General features: G+C 62.4%; 2 protein-coding genes across 3 annotated transcripts; one reads left to right on the forward strand and one right to left on the reverse strand.

Moving 5' to 3' along the window:
- Positions 1-57: 57 nt before the first annotated feature.
- Positions 58-7,850, forward strand: NDUFS7 (NADH:ubiquinone oxidoreductase core subunit S7). Of its 2 annotated transcripts, none has more exons than XM_027582083.2 (8): positions 58-301; positions 1,116-1,149; positions 1,978-2,046; positions 2,514-2,631; positions 3,742-3,921; positions 4,001-4,047; positions 4,800-4,888; positions 7,693-7,850. In XM_027582083.2, exons 1-8 carry the CDS (start codon positions 73-75, stop codon positions 7,788-7,790), a joined length of 864 nt encoding a protein of 287 aa, XP_027437884.1. In that variant the 5' UTR covers positions 58-72; the 3' UTR covers positions 7,791-7,850. The 2 variants fall into 2 exon arrangements, with proteins under 2 accessions (XP_027437884.1, XP_027437883.1); XM_027582082.2 differs by having other exon boundaries at positions 1,113-1,149; positions 7,693-7,847.
- Positions 7,851-8,397: 547 nt separating this feature from the next.
- On the reverse strand, positions 8,398-11,510 carry GAMT (guanidinoacetate N-methyltransferase). The gene is made up of 6 exons (XM_027582084.1): positions 11,269-11,510; positions 10,166-10,311; positions 9,937-10,000; positions 9,605-9,672; positions 9,320-9,430; positions 8,398-8,763 (listed from the first exon to the last, which is right to left on the reverse strand). Exons 1-6 carry the CDS (start codon positions 11,447-11,449, stop codon positions 8,623-8,625), a joined length of 711 nt encoding a protein of 236 aa, XP_027437885.1. The 5' UTR covers positions 11,450-11,510; the 3' UTR covers positions 8,398-8,622.
- Positions 11,511-15,174: the final 3,664 nt, after the last annotated feature.

A 15,174-nucleotide genomic window follows, 5' to 3' on the forward strand; every position in this document is an offset into this window, starting at 1 on the left:
TTTTGAACTTTTGTTCCTGAGGTAAGGAGGGGGCGAGCGGCGCCCCCGGGCGCCCCCGGGCGCCCCCGCCTCATGCCGGGGCGCTCCGCGCGCACCCCCAGGCCAGCGCGCCCCGGGGAGGGGGTGTCCGGGGGCGCGCGGCAGCGGGCAGTCCACCGAGGCGGAACGTCCCAGGGCCGGGGCCCGGGTTCCGCGCAGCAGCCGAGCCGCTTTGGCAGCCGGGCCTGGGGACCCGGAGCGCTGAGGCGGACGGACCGCAGAGGTTGTTTGAAGGCCGAGGCGGACATGGCGGCGCCGGCGGGTGAGCGGGGCGGCCGCGGCGGGGAAACTGAGGCCTCCGGGGCTCCCAGCGCGGCGTGCGGCGGCGACCTGCCGTCGCCGATGCGCGGTTAAACGCACGGAGTACGAGGGCTGGGGGTGCTGGGGGGGACCGCCGTCGGGGTCCGGGGCGGCGAGACCCAGCGGCTCGTCCGAGGGGAAGGGCGCTGACTGTGCAGCGAGCGCACCCCCAGACCTGGATTTCCGCCCGAGGCACCGGGAGGGACGGGCGGCGCGCACCGGAGCGGGGCCCGGCCGGGAACTTGGCTGTCAACGCCAGCCCAGGGCCGGGAGCGCGCCAGGCACAGCAGAGGACCCCGGGGACCCCAGCGAGGCCCTAGCATCTTGGGAGAGACAGGCACCGCACAGCACAGAGATGGAGGTGCAGCCGGGTGACCGCATCCAGAGAGCCCGGGGGATGGGTGGTACTGACCGAAACCTGCCCGTAAGAAGGGCTGGCATGTGCCCGCGTGGGGCAGGGTGCTCCAGGCAGCGGGGACTGCGAGTGCAAAGGCCCTGAGGCAGGAGCGACCCTGACATGCAGGAGGAAAGGGAGGATGGCCCGGGTGTGGTGTGGCCTTTTTTTCAGGGTGTGGGATATTAAGCAGGGTAGGGACACTGTGTGGGGCACATCCTGAAAGACCCCTTTTTACCAGGTTAAGTGGAATTTAGATAGACCAAGGGTAAGCGGAAGGACGTGCCAGGCGTAGGGCTCATGGGCAAACTCCTGGGGGCTGGGCCCCACCAGGGTTTGTCGCCTGCAACTCACTGCCTGCACCGTGTGGTTCTCTCAGCAGCTCCGGGCCTGCTCTTCCGGATCCTTGCTCTGCGGTGAGCGTCTGCGTCTCCCCCACCACACGGCCCTGCCGGGGAGGGCTCGGTGCGGGGTGGGGGTGCATCAGAGCACCGCGGAGCTGGGGAGCCCTTCAGCAGCATTAGGCGGGGGCCCGCCTGCTGAAGGTCACATAGTCCAGCAGTCTTGCAGGTGGTGGTCAGGCCTCCCCGCGGGGACGGTCCAGGCGGTGGTAAAGCCTGCGTTCAGACCATGCCTGCCTGCCCTCCTTCCCTCACAACTCACTCACGTGTTGCAGGAAGGCGGTTGGTGCCTTTGCTCAGGTGGCGGCCTCAAGTAGGCCTCCTCAGGACAGGGAGGCAGGTAGTCACCGTGCCCTCTCAGTGGACAGAGCCCAGAAATGAAATCTCCAGCGTCATGAGGACATGGCAGAGCTCAGGAGAGGGTCTTCCTGATGGAGGGGAGATGGGAGGCTTCGGGGAGCGCTTGGGTTTGGACTGACTCTGCCTTGTTTTGAGAAGACCTTTTCTCTAGGAATCAAACGCAGTCACTGTAAAATAAAGGCGAAATGAGAGAACTAGGAGATGAAAACCAGACTCCTTCTGGACAGGGCTCAGCAGACCTTCCGTGAAGGGCCAGATTGGCTCTGTGGAGACTACTCGGCTCTGCCTTTGTGAAAACAGCTGAGATAGGCAGAAACGGGTGGATGTGGTTGCATGTCAATAAAACTTTATTTACAACAACAGGCAGAGGGCCAGATTTGGCCCCCTGGGTGAAATTTCCCCATCCCTGCTCCAGTGTAGCCTCTGTCACAACGTCTCAGGGCACCCCAGGCTCCTCTTCACCTGCACCCCCTCCCCCTGCAGCTCCGGCGTGGCCGTGGCTACACAGGTGCGTGGCGTCCACTCAGGCGTGGCTGCTGACAGCCCCAGCAGGTGAGGCCAGCCTTCCTGGGATCCTGCGCACCCTAAAGCCTCCCTTTGGCACCGCAGCAGCCCCGGTGACTCCAGGGCCCTCCCTCCGCCATCCGGGTGATGCAGCATGGGTCCCTGCCCTCGGAGCTTTGCCCAGCTCCCTCCTGCATGTCCAAGGCAACGGCTGCACGTCCCTAGACCAGAAGGGCCGTTGATAGTGTCTCAGCAGAGCTCCTGCTTTCCGCATGGGGAGGCCAAGTTTCCTCGGGGACAGAGGCCAGCTGGGGCCACAGCAGGGCAGCCGTCAAAAGTTCATTCTTGTTCTGACCCTGGCAGCCCAGCTCCTACCAGTGCTTCCTCAGAGCAGCTCATGCCCCAGCTTGCTGCTGCCCTCTGAGAGGGGGCTCTGGGCTCAGACGTGCGGTGGGGGGTGTTGAGGTGCCTGCCTGGCTAATGCCCCCCCTCCCCTTGCCATGTGTTCTTACCAGCACCCAGCCCGCTGCGTCCACGGCTGGAGCCCTGGCCCCCAAATCCTCCGCACTTCCCAGCAGCCGAGGCGAGTATGTGGTGGCCAAGCTGGATGACCTCATCAACTGGGCCCGCCGGGTGAGCCCCTGACCCCTCCCGCGTCATTCAGGCCTCCTGCCGCATGCTCACACATGCTCACACACGTGCACACCTGCCCCTGTCCGCTGCTGGCCCTGATGCCCTCTCCGTGCCCGTGCCGTGCTTCCTGGTCTCTCCCTCCACCCCCAGGGAAGATGCCCTGCCTCCCCTCTGCGGATCTCCTGTGTCTGTTTATTCTCTTTTGATGCAGAAGTGATTTTAACTGGGAAAGTAGTGTGTACCTAGAACAGTGGCTCCTTCCTGGGAAAAACCCGAACACACTCCCCCACCCCCAGTGTTCACTGGGGACGGTCTGCGTGTTGTGTGCACGTCTGTCTCCCCCCGATTCACAGGGCAGTGGCTCCTCTTGGTGTGCTGGGGGTGCCCAGGAGCAGGCCGTTCCTGTGTGTCTCTGTAACTGATGGGGCCATGGCGAGCGTCCCGCCGGGTGTCCCCTGCAGTGGTGGTCCTAACTGCACATCTGAGAGGCTGTCAGGGTCAGCCCCCTGTGTAGCCCAAGCCCGGTGGCCCGCATTAGCACAACGTGGGGCAGGCAGGACCCATTCCAGGTCCCCGACTAGGCGGAGAGAGAGAGCAGAGAAGGCTCTGGCAGAGGCGTTCAGCAGGAGAAAGGAGCCACTGGATGGATGGAGGCAGTGGTCAGAGGGCAGCCAGAGGCATCCAGGAGGCCTTCCTGGAGGAATAGGCATTGGGAGTCCCTGGACATTAGGAAGTGTTGGGAAGGAGCCCCTTGCAGGGGCTGAGCCCCAGGGTCTAAACCTGTACCACATGTGGCTTTCCAGGCACTGGGAGCGGCACGTGCCTGTGTCTGAAGGATGGGATCTAGGACATGCTGGGTTATGTGAACGATGTCAGTAAAGCTCATTTCACCTGGGCCTGGGTTCTTTACTTTGGTAACGTGGCTGCTGGGAAGTGTTGACCCACAGGTGTAGCTTGCTTTACCTTCCTGTTGAGCACACTGGGCCGTGACACCATCTGAGGGCCCTTCGGGGCCTGGAAGTGGTTTGGCTGCCGTGGGAAGGCCTGACTGATGGGCTTTGAGCTGGGGCAGATACCATCCCCCCCGGGCTGAGCACCCTGCCCCCGCAGAGCTCCCTGTGGCCCATGACCTTTGGCCTGGCGTGTTGTGCTGTGGAAATGATGCACATGGCCGCGCCCCGCTATGACATGGACCGCTTTGGCGTGGTCTTCCGCGCCAGCCCGCGCCAGTCCGACGTGATGATCGTGGCCGGCACGCTCACCAACAAGATGGCCCCGGCGCTCCGCAAGGTAGGCCCGGCCCCGAGACCCGCCCCCCGCCCCCCGCCCCCAGCCTCGAGCCGCACCCAGACCCCGCCGTCTCTTCCAGGTGTATGACCAGATGCCAGAGCCGCGCTATGTTGTGTCCATGGGGAGGTGAGTGCCCGCGACACGCTGGCGCGCCTCCTGCCCACCTCCGCTCCCTCTGCCGCGGTCACAGGGGGCATCTGTGCCCTCAGGACACCCTGCGGCCCCTCCCCAGGGCGGCACCTCCCCCAGGGCACCCCCCCGTGCCACTCAGCATCGCCCCTGTTCTGTCCCTGTTCCTGCTTCATGGATGTAAGTGGTGCCCTGCTCTGTGGGCTGTCTGCACGCTCCTCGGCCTCCCGGCGCCCAGTCCCTTCCCCACGCCACCAGCAGCTGCTTCCTCACCTCACTGTTCTGAGGTAGAACTCGGGCCACAGAGTCCACCCTGTTCAAGTGTGCAGTTCCGTGATGGTCCATGTAGTCACGGTGCTGTCAGCTGTAGCCCGTAGTCCCAGAACATTCCATCACCCTCCAAGAAAACCCTGCCCCGATCAGCTCTCACCCTCCCCCCAGCCCCTGCCCCCGAGAGCCCCCTTCCCGTCCGCGGATGAGCCTGTTCTGGGAGTGTCACCCACGTGGACGCACACCCCGCGTGGCCTTCCGGGTCTGGCTCCCTCCCCGAGTACCTGAGTGTCGTGGGCTCGGGGTCTGCCCATTTGGTTCCGCTCTCCCTGGTCCCACAGAAGCCCTCGTTCTCTTCTCTGGGACCCCACGTCCCATTCCTGCCCATTCCTGGCACCTGTTTGAACCTGGAGGCAGGTGTGCGTTGGGGGCAGGGCTGGGCGCGGCCAGTGTGGCCCTCACACGCCCCCCCCCCCCAGCTGTGCCAACGGAGGAGGTTATTACCACTACTCGTACTCTGTCGTGAGGGGCTGTGACCGCATCGTACCCGTGGACATCTACGTCCCAGGTGAGCCCGCCCCTCCCATGTCGCAGGCGCCCGCGCCCCCACAGAGGCGGTGGGCTCCCCCCTCTCAGGATGAACAGATGTAGGTCCAAGCAGAAGAGTGAAGCCCCGGCCTCCTCCTCCCTTGTCCCCTGAAGGTCTCCCCTGCCGAAGAGCCTTGGGTTTTATGCAGACGTGGGCCCAGGCTGGTGGGGAAGGCTTAGCCTGAGCTGCGTGGGGCTGCGGGTCCTCGGCTTTCTTTAAACCCCGCTTCACAGGCTTCCACCTAATAGACACAAAACCCACACAACACAGTTAAAAAACAGACTGGTTCTTGGAGACCAGGACCGGTGTGCACGGGGCCTGCCTTGGACCCCAGACCACCAGGGTGGTCAGACTGTGCAAATAAAAATGCAGGGTCCCCAGTTACTTCTGTCCGGAAAGCAAGGAATGTTTGCGACCCGTTCATACTGGATAAGTACCGACCGTCTGTCTGAAGCCCGTGTTCGGCTGGCCACCCTCGGGCCCCAGGGCCTCTGCCCACACTGTGTCAGAGGTCAGGGGTCAGCGGGTGGTGCTTAGCCTGCAGATGAAGGCCCCATGTTCTTGGGCTCTCAGTGCCCCGTGGAAAGCCCAACCCGAGGCCCGGAGAGCAGAGGACACTCAAGACCCTGAGTCCAGGTTGCCCGGGAAAGTTTAGGTCACGTTCTGGTGCCCTTCAAAAGGACATTGGATGGTGGTGATTTGTTTAGCGTTCTACGGATATTTCCTGAGGGCCTTAGACACCGCCAGGCCACAGGCCCATCCCCGCTGTGGGGGGCCAGGGCCCTGGTCGGGGAGGGCACCTGGGACTCCACCCTGCAGAGTGAGACCAGGCCCTGCTCAGCTGCCTTCGGGCTGTGTGCCCCGGCGGGCAGATCTCCACAGGGCCCCGGCCCCTCCATCAGGCGGTACCGGGGCGGTGCCGGGGCGGTGCCGGGGCGGTGCTGCCGGGTGCAGGGGCGGTGCTGGGGCGGTGCTGGGGCGGTGCTGGGGCGGTACTGAGGCGGTGCTGGGGCGGTACTGCCGGGTGCTGGGGCGGTGCTGCCGGGTGCTGGCGCGGTGCTGGGGCGGTACTGCCGGGTGCTGGGGCGGTGCTGGGGCGGTGCTGAGGCGGTGCTGGGGCGGTGCTGGGGCGGTACTGAGGCGGTGCTGGGGCGGTACTGCCGGGTGCTGGGGCGGTGCTGCCGGGTGCTGGCGCGGTGCTGGGGCGGTACTGCCGGGTGCTGGGGCGGTGCAGGGGCGGTGCTGGGGCGGTGCTGGGGCGGTGCTGGGGCGGTACTGAGGCGGTGCTGGGGCGGTACTGCCGGGTGCTGGGGCGGTGCTGCCGGGTGCTGGCGCGGTGCTGGGGCGGTACTGCCGGGTGCTGGGGCGGTGCTGGGGCGGTGCTGAGGCGGTGCTGGGGCGGTACTGCCGGGTGCTGGGGCGGTGCTGCCGGGTGCTGGGGCGGTGCTGGGGCGGTGCTGCCGGGTGCTGGGGCGGTGCTGCCGGGTGCTGGCGCGGTGCTGGGGCGGTACTGCCGGGTGCTGGGGCGGTGCTGGGGCGGTGCTGCCGGGTGCTGGGGCGGTGCTGGGGCGGTGCTGCCGGGTGCTGGGGCGGTGCTGGGGCGGTGCTGCCGGGTGCTGGGGCGGTACTGGGGCGGTGCTGCCGGGTGCTGGGGCGGTGCTGGGGCGGTGCTGGGGCGGTGCTGCCGGGTGCTGGGGCGGTACTGGGGCGGGTGCTGCCGGGTGCTGGGGCGGTGCTGGGGCGGTGCTGGGGCGGTGCTGGGGCGGTGCTGCCGGGTGCTGGGGCGGTACTGGGGCGGGTGCTGCCGGGTGCTGGGGCGGTGCTGGGGCGGTGCTGGGGCGGTGCTGGGGCGGTGCTGCCGGGTGCTGGCGCGGTGCTGGGGCGGTACTGCCGGGTGCTGGGGCGGTGCTGGGGCGGTGCTGCCGGGTGCTGGGGCGGTACTGGGGCGGTGCTGGGGCGGTACTGCCGGGTGCTGGGGCGGTGCTGGGGCGGTGCCGGGGCGGTACTGCTGGGTGCTGGGGCGGTGCTGGGGCGGTGCCGGGGCGGTACCGGGGCGGTACTGGGGCGGTACTGCTGGGTGCTGGGCCCAGGGCCGCACGTGCTTGCGGTTGCTCTTCCAGGCCCCTCAGGTCCTGGGCAGGTCCCCTGGGTGGTGACCTGTCTGTCTGCTTTTTCTGGCAGGGTGGTGGGGACGGGGACTGTAGGGAGCATTTCTCCAGGGCTTCCCCTCCCGTGGCCATGTGGGCCTCCCTGCCCAGCCTGGCTGCTCTGCCCCCTCAACTCCCCCCTCCCTCCCTGCTTTCCAAGGGCCCATCGCCACAAGGGCCACGCGCCCTTGTCCTCCGGAGGTCCTGAGCCAGGTCATTGGGGGTAGCGGACAGGGCAGCTGGGCCCAGGATGGGCAGCCTAGTCCTCCCCGTGCCCGAGGCTTGACTGCCGGGGTCAGGAACTCGGCGGCTCCTTCCCTGTGATGAGCCAAATCCCCAGCCTGGGCAGTACAAGCTAGAGGTGCTGGAGAGGGGCCCGCAGCAGACGTGGCGCTGCTGCCCCCTCCTCGTCCCAGGGCCCCATCTGGCCTCCAGCTGCTGCGCCTAGCTGCGCCCTTTGACCATCCTGATCAAGGCACCCTTTGCCAAGTGGCAGGGGGTCGGTCCGTGGCCCCAGCAGGGAGGACAGGCACAGGTCCCAGAATCTGGGGGGGCCTTGGCTGCCCTCCCAGGGTCCGGGAGGAGCTCCGCCCCCTCCCTGCCAGCAGGGAAACTGAGGCACAGTCCCACCCACAGGCTGCCCACCCACAGCCGAGGCCCTGCTGTACGGCATCCTGCAGCTGCAGAAGAAGATCAAGCGGGAGAAGAAGCTGAGGATCTGGTACCGCAGGTAGTGCCGGCCCCCTCCGGCCCCTGCAGCACCCCTCAGGATGGTCAATAAACTGATAGACCCAGCTGGCCTCCCCGTCCCCCTCCCTGCGCGACCGGTGGGTAGTGGGGCTCTGGGGGTGTGAGAGGTCAGTGCTGTCCTGGGCAGGCCCAGCCCTTTCTTTTGTGCACGGAGACACTGAGGCCCTGAAGGAGGGGAGTGGACGGGCCCAAGAGCCTGTGGTGAGAAGAGCAACACCATGTCCAGGGGTGAGGCGGGGGTCCTGCGGAGCACGGCTGGGTTTAAAGGTTTTGCTTTGTTTCAAGGCTCTCAGCCTGACCTGACCGGGTGGGACCAGAGACTCAGTGGCCATGTGGCCCTGATGAGCGCCACCCTCTCTGTACCCCAGCAGCCAGCTGAGGGAGGAGGTTGACGAGTTGTCCGCTACGATCCACTGGCCCTGTGGGTCTGCTGTGGGCACAGGGCGGATCGCGTATGGGGTCACGTGCCAGCTCAGAGCTAGTGGTGCGGAGTGGCCCCCTGTCTCCCCGGGGGCCCGTTTAACAGATAGTGTTTTGTTTTTTTTACTTTTTGGAGGAGCAGAAGTCAGTGAAAGCACACGGTCCTGCTAATTGGGCAAGCCCAGGGTCAGCATTTATTTTGTCCTCAAGGATGCGGACAGGGAGGTCATGGTATTCCCATTGCAGGGACGGTTGGGGAAGTTTACCCTCTGTCCCACTGTGGGTGTGGCCGGACTCGAACCCAGGGCTGAGAGCCCAGAGCCTGCACTCCCGGCTGCAGAGGCACTGAGTGGGGGCACAGGGACATCAGTAGTTGAGCCAGAGGCCTGGGTGGGCTCAGTGCTTGGTGACCAGGGGCGTGATCATCCGCGGGAAGGCGTAGTAGCGGCACTCAGCAGGGGGGACCAGCTCCATCAACTCCATGCGGATGTTCTCCCGCCTGAAGCCCGCCTCCAGCAGGGCTGGCACCTGTGTCTCCTGGGGGAGGGGGGGAGCGCCAGGTCGCTTGCAGGGCCCTGGGGCCTCACGAGACACCCACAGCGCCCACCCTTCGTAGAATGGCATTCACAATTGCCAAGGCCCCTGGGAGCTGGACACGGCAGCCCAACTGCTGACTGACAGAACCAGGAAGCCCGAGTTGGGGTGGGCATCCTCCAGGTGTCTAAACTCAGGTAGCAATGTCCAGACTCTCGCGGGGCACCAGTAGGCTGCCCACCGCACATCCAGCAGCAGGGACGGCATGCCTAAACCTATAGACCTGTTTGGTGGAGGAGGGCAGAGTGAGGCGGGATGCCTGGGTGCAGAGCCTGGACTGGATCCCTGTGTCCTGAGGGCACCGGGGAGCCACGGAAGGCCGTTGAGCTGAGAGACCTTACCTGACTTGTAAGTGGAGGCTCACAGTCCACCCAGGAGACCAGCTCCTGAGGCCAGGGACCCTCCCCAGGTCACAGGCTACTCCTGTCTCTGCCCCAAAGTTGCTTCCTGGCTTGGGGCTGGGGCGTGGGACCCACAGGGAGCTCCCGGGCTGCCACACCTCGAACATGGTGGTGATGTCTGAGTACTTGGACTTCATCAGCTCCCCCCAGGACGTGAGGTTGCAGTAGGTGAGGATGCCTCCAGGCTTCAGCAGGCGAAAGGCATGGCCCTGGGCAGGGACAGTGGTCAGGACAGAGGTCTGGGGTATGGACAGAAGCCACTGCCCAGGGGGCCTCCCACCCCCCAGCAGGACGGAGAAACAGGAAGGAGAGGTGCTCCATGTGTGGATGGCAGCCACCTGCACTCACCCCTGGGGGTGACCGTCCCCCCAAGCAGGTCCTACCCTGATGAAGTTGAACTGGTGTGTGTGCCAGGTCTCCTCGGACAGCGGGTACGTGTCATACAGGATCCCTGCACAGGAAGCGGGGTGGGGGCTGGAGCTCAGCGGTGTGTGCACGTGGAGACGGGCCCTGCCCAGAGCTCATAGCATGCTGCCTCCTCCGGGGACAGCAGCGAAGCATCCCCCACATCTGTTCCTCCGGGGTCTGCCACGCCCCCCCAGTGCAGCACTGCTGTGTGTTCCCTACAAGGTCCCTCTGCAAGCCAAGGACGGGAGCTAGTGGTGGAAACTCAGGCAGAGGCTCCCCCTCCCCCAGCTCCCAGCGCCCCCCTCACCATCAAAGTGGCCATCTGGCAGGGTAGGTGTTACGTCCTCCCACAGGCCTTTCAAGGGAACCACCTAGGGGCCCGGGAGAAAAGAGAAGGTTGAGGGTCCCAGGTGTCCAGGCTCTCCCCACCTGCTGTAAGGGAGAGGGCAGAGGAGTTCCCAGGGGAGAAGACCACTTCCTCCATCTTGGTGGCTCCAGCCCCGCCCCCGGAGGGCAGGGCAGGCAGAGGTGGGCACCTTGTGTGGCTGCCGCTGGGCCCAGTCCTGGAGCCTCTGGAAGACGCTGTCATTGCACTCAATGATCCAGTGCTCATCGATGGGGGCCTCCTGCACCTTGGAGGCCGCGATCGCCATGCCAAAGCCCACCTCCAGCACCCGGCCCCCTGGTCACACAAAGAACCCAGTATCACACGCCAGGCTGGGGCTGGGAAGCTGCCTGGAGGAGGAAGCGCAAGGGACAGGGCCTTTGCAGAGAGAAACGTTTGCCACAAGGCCGGGAGGCCACAAGTGGGGCGGGGGCGGAGGGTGGTTTGGAACACAGGAGCCCTGAGCAGGAACGGAGTGGGCTCTGGCCAGGGACGTGCGGGCAGCTGATCTGAGGCCTGGCCCCGGTGGGGAGGTCAGACCCTGGACTTTGAGTCCTGGTGGTGCTTATCTCTTGAGTTGGTTACTTTTCTCTACCCTCCTTGCTACAGTGAAACGGGGGGTGGGTTTGAGGCCTGGGGCCTGGAACACCTGGGAAGGAGGTGGGTTCCCACTGGCCCAAAGACAGGCGAGGGGGACACCTCAACTATGCAGGGACGCTGGGTACGCTCATTGGCCAGGTAGAAACTCGGCCGCCGGGAGGACCTCCGCCCCGCCCCTGGGGCACCCCGCAGGCTCTGACCTAGGCACAGGGCCACCCCTACAGCTGTTTCCCAGCCTCAGCTTTCCCGGAGCTATTCTTAGCCCGGGCGGGGCTTCCGGGGACTCCGGGGCAGGAACATTTCCCGCGTGTGCCTGGGCAGCGCCCCCCGCTCGGGCCGACACCACCTCCCCGGCCTCATGCGGGGATAGCGGTCGAGCTCCACGCGAGGTCATCGTCGGAGAGCCTGTCCCCATCTGCGGGGTGGGGGCCCGTTACCCCTGGATAGGAAGTTCCGATACTTAAGAGGCGCCTGCTGTGTGCAAGCCCCTGCCTGCAGCACCCACTTTTATTTCCCCGTTGCCCCCCGCTAGCCTCATTTTGCAGGCGGGAAAACAGAGGCACGGGAGGCTCGGGTGCACCTCAGCTGGAGAGCGGGCTGGACCCCGGATCTGAGCGACCTTCGGCCTCAGTTTACCCCTGCGCGCCCGGCTACCTTTGGAGGAGGCGGCGGCCGCCAACGCGTGCATGTAGGGGGTCTCCCAGCGTTCCATCACCGGCTTGCCGAGGATCTGCAGGTGCATGTCCGCCGCGTCGTAGGCCGCGGGCGCCGCCTGCCACGCGGGGCTGCAGTTCTCGCCGGGGGCGAAGATGGGGGGCGCGGCGGGGGCGCTCATGCTGCGGCTGTAACGCGCGCCGGGACTCGGCTCGCGACGCGCGGGCCTTGTCCCTGCGAGGCCTTCTGGGCCGGGGGTGGGGCCGGGGGCGGGGCCGGGGGCGGGGCTGGCCGCAGGCCGGAGGGGCGGTCCCGGGGGCTGACTGCGCGGTGGACCCGGGGGCCTCTAGCGGCCGCCGCGCGGAAGGCGCCCGGTGCAGCCTATGCAGATGGCACTCGCTAAATGTCACCCAATTTAAGCGATACCCCGGAATGCCCTGCCTGAGACAGAAGGCAGGTTATATTTGTTAGCTATTGCTGTCTAACAAGTGACCCCAAAGGTGGCCACTTCAGACAACACACGTTTCTTATCCCTTAGCTGGGTCCTGTTTCACGCCCTCTCAGAATGCCACTGTCAGGAGGCCAGCCAGTTATGGGGGTGCCTTTGAGGGTTCCTCTAGGGAAGGATCTGCTTCCAAGCCCATTCACTGGCTGTTGGTGGCACCCAGTTCCTTTGGGACCGTTGGCGGGAGGGCCCTCCCCAACGTGACAGCATGCTTCATCAGAGCCAGCAAGAGAGTCTGCAATGTCAGAATTGTTTGAGACCTGATCACAGAAGCGACATCCCTTCACCATGGCCAGGCACACGAGGGCAGGGATCTCACAGGGCCAGGAAGAGCAGAAAGCGGAGACGCTGGGGAACTCTCAGAGGTGGCTGCCCACACAGATCCCAGCGAAAGCAGTGAGGGGGCGGTCAGCTCAGAGCCTCCCCTGTGGTTTCAGTGTCCCCTGGCATAAGGGACCTCCCAGCAGTCACCTACACGCAACTTGGACTGCATCCCAGAAAGTAGCCATGGGCACAGTACTGTCTGGCTGGCAACTTAGCCAAACAGTTTCTGTTCCAGCTTCAGCTTCCTCTTCTCCCAAATGGACTAACCACTGCTCCTGTTGGTGAATGAGTGACACGTGGTCCTTCCTTGTGTCCACTCTTTGTGAGAGGCCCGAGTGTGTGCTGCGACTTCTGCACGTCACAGCCTGGAATCAGAGAGGGAAAGTGACTTGAGGGTGCACAGCAAGTCACAGCAGAGAGGATACTGGGAGGGATGTATCTGACTCCAGTCTTTTTTTTTTTTAAGATTTTATTTATTTATTTGACAGAGACACAGCGAGAGAGGGAACACAAGCAGGGGGAGTGGGAGAGGGAGAAGCAGGCTTCCCGCGGAGCAGGGAGCCCGATGTGGGGCTCAATCCCAGGACCCTGGGACCATGACCTGAGCTGAAGGCAGACGCTTAACGACTGAGCCACCCAGGTACCCCTCTGACTCCAGTCTTAAAATACTGTGTATACGTATATAATATATATATATACTTCTTTTTTTTATATTTTATTTATTTATTTGAGAGAGAGAATGAGATAGAGTACATGAGAGGGGGGAGGGTCAGAGGGAGAAGCAGACTCCCTGCTGAGCAGGGAGCCCGATGTGGGACTCGATCCCGGGACTCCAGGATCATGACCTGAGCCGAAGGCAGTCGCCCAACCAACTGAGCCACTCAGGCGCCCTAATATATATACTTTCTGATTAGAACGGTGACACGTTTGAGCAAAACATTCAAATGTTGCCGACTTGTCATCAGCCTTCAGATCCCATCCCTCTGCTGTTGTTTTGGTACAGCTTAGAATGGTTTTTACATTTTTAAATAGTTGTGGGGGAGAAGACTTTTACAACACGTAAAAATTATATGACATTCACATTTGTGCATGGGTAAATAAAAGTTTTATTGGCATAGAGCCACCTCCATTTGTTAACATCAGCACTCTGGTGTATTCTGGCTATAAATAGTATAAGTGAGTCATGGCTATGAAGCCTTATGGCCAACAAAACCAAAAATATTTACTAGCTAGCTCTGTACAGACCTGTTGTAGTGCAGTGGGTCACGGGAAGTGACATTCATCAGACACAGATGCAGTGCCTTACTTTGGGGGTCCCATCCTGACTCCCCTGGAGCTCACAGCCTACCGGGGTGGGGAATGAACAAGAATAAGTGATACGTGGGGCACCTGGCCAGCTCCGTCTATGGAGTGTGCAACTCTAGATCTCAGGGTCGTGAGCTCGAGCTCCACGCTGGGTGTGGAGCCTACTTAAATTTTTTTTTTTAAGTTAAAAAAAAAAAACAAAACAGTAAGTGAATGGGTTAGGCCAAAAGGTGGAAACAATCCAAATGTCCATCAGTGTGTGGATAAACACACACGCTGGAACACAATCCAGCCTTAAGAAAGAAGGGGCCCTGACACCTGCCACGATGTGGAGGGACCCCCAAGGACACCGGGCTCAGTGACAGGAGCCAGACCCAGAAGGACACATCCCGCAGGAGGACCCCACTCCCAGGAGGTCCCCAGAGGAGTCCCGTGCACACAGACAGAGAGCAGAGGGTGGGAGCCGGGGCTGGGGCAGGGGGTGGGGACAGAGTCTCCGTGGGGGGAGACGGAACGTTCTGGAGACAGAGGGTGGGGTGGCTGCAGGGCCGTGTGAGTGTGCTTCATGCCGCAGAGCTGTGCACTTAGAGACGGTTACGATCTTTTTTTTTTTTTTTTAAAAACTTTATTTATTTGGAGAGAGACACAGAGGGAACACAGCACAGGGAGTGGGAGAGGGAGAAGCAGGCTTCTGGGACTTGATTGGGACTCGATCCCAGGACTCTGGGATCACGACCTAAGCCGACGGCAGACGCTTAACGACGGAGCCACCCAGGCGCCCCAAGATGGTTACGATCTTGAATTTTATGTGTATCGTACAACATTAAGAGACCAAAACTATAGTTTGTGTATTGGGTATGCATGTATCCAAGTGAGGAGTAAACTCAGAAGTGTCCACATATCCATTATTGTCCAGCATTCGCTCTGGGGCAGAGGCAGGAAATGAGTCAGGAAGGAGGGAAAAACCAACTGGCTAGTTTATCTTTTTAGAAAGATATGAAGTAAATGTAACAAAGCACTAACATATGTTTGTTACAATGGCAGGTACACAACTCTTATTTTATTCCTGGTAGGTGTTTGTATTTTTAATATATCTTTTTTTCCCAGATTTTATTTGTTTATTTTGAAAGAGAGAGAATGAGATAGAGAAAGAGAGCATGAGAGGGGTGACAGTCAGAGGCAGAAGCAGACTCCCTGCTGAGCAGGGAGCCCTATGTGGACTCGATCCCGGGACTCCAGGATCATGACCTGAGCCGAAGGCAGTCGCTTAACCAACTGAGCCACGCAGGCGCCCTTATCTTTTTAAGTAGGCTGTATGCCAAAGTGGAGCTTGAACTCATGACCCTGAGATCACGAGTCCCACGATGTACTACTGACTGAGCCAGCCAGGCCCCCCAGTGTCGGTATTTTTAAAAAATATATTATTTTAGGGGCACCTGGGTGGTTCAGTCGTTCAGCGTCTGCCTTCCGCTCAGGTCACGATCTCGGGGTCCTGGGATCGAGCCCCGCATCGGGCTCCCTGCTCCGCGGGAAGCCTGCTTCTCCCTCTCCCACTCCCCCTGCTTGTGTTCCCTGTCACATAAATAAATACAAAAATCTTTAAAAAAAATAAAAATAAAAATATATTATTTTAAGCAGTTTGTGTCGGGCTTCCTTCATTTGACCACATCCTGTGTATTTCGCTCAGGCCGTTCATGGCTTATTTATGGAGATACCAATGGATGGATGTGTGGGTTGTTCCAAATGTTCTGCTCCTCTGTTAGTGGGCTGTG

Source organism: Zalophus californianus, chromosome 1, assembly GCF_009762305.2.
Source record: "Zalophus californianus isolate mZalCal1 chromosome 1, mZalCal1.pri.v2, whole genome shotgun sequence".
NCBI lineage: Eukaryota > Metazoa > Chordata > Mammalia > Carnivora > Otariidae > Zalophus > Zalophus californianus.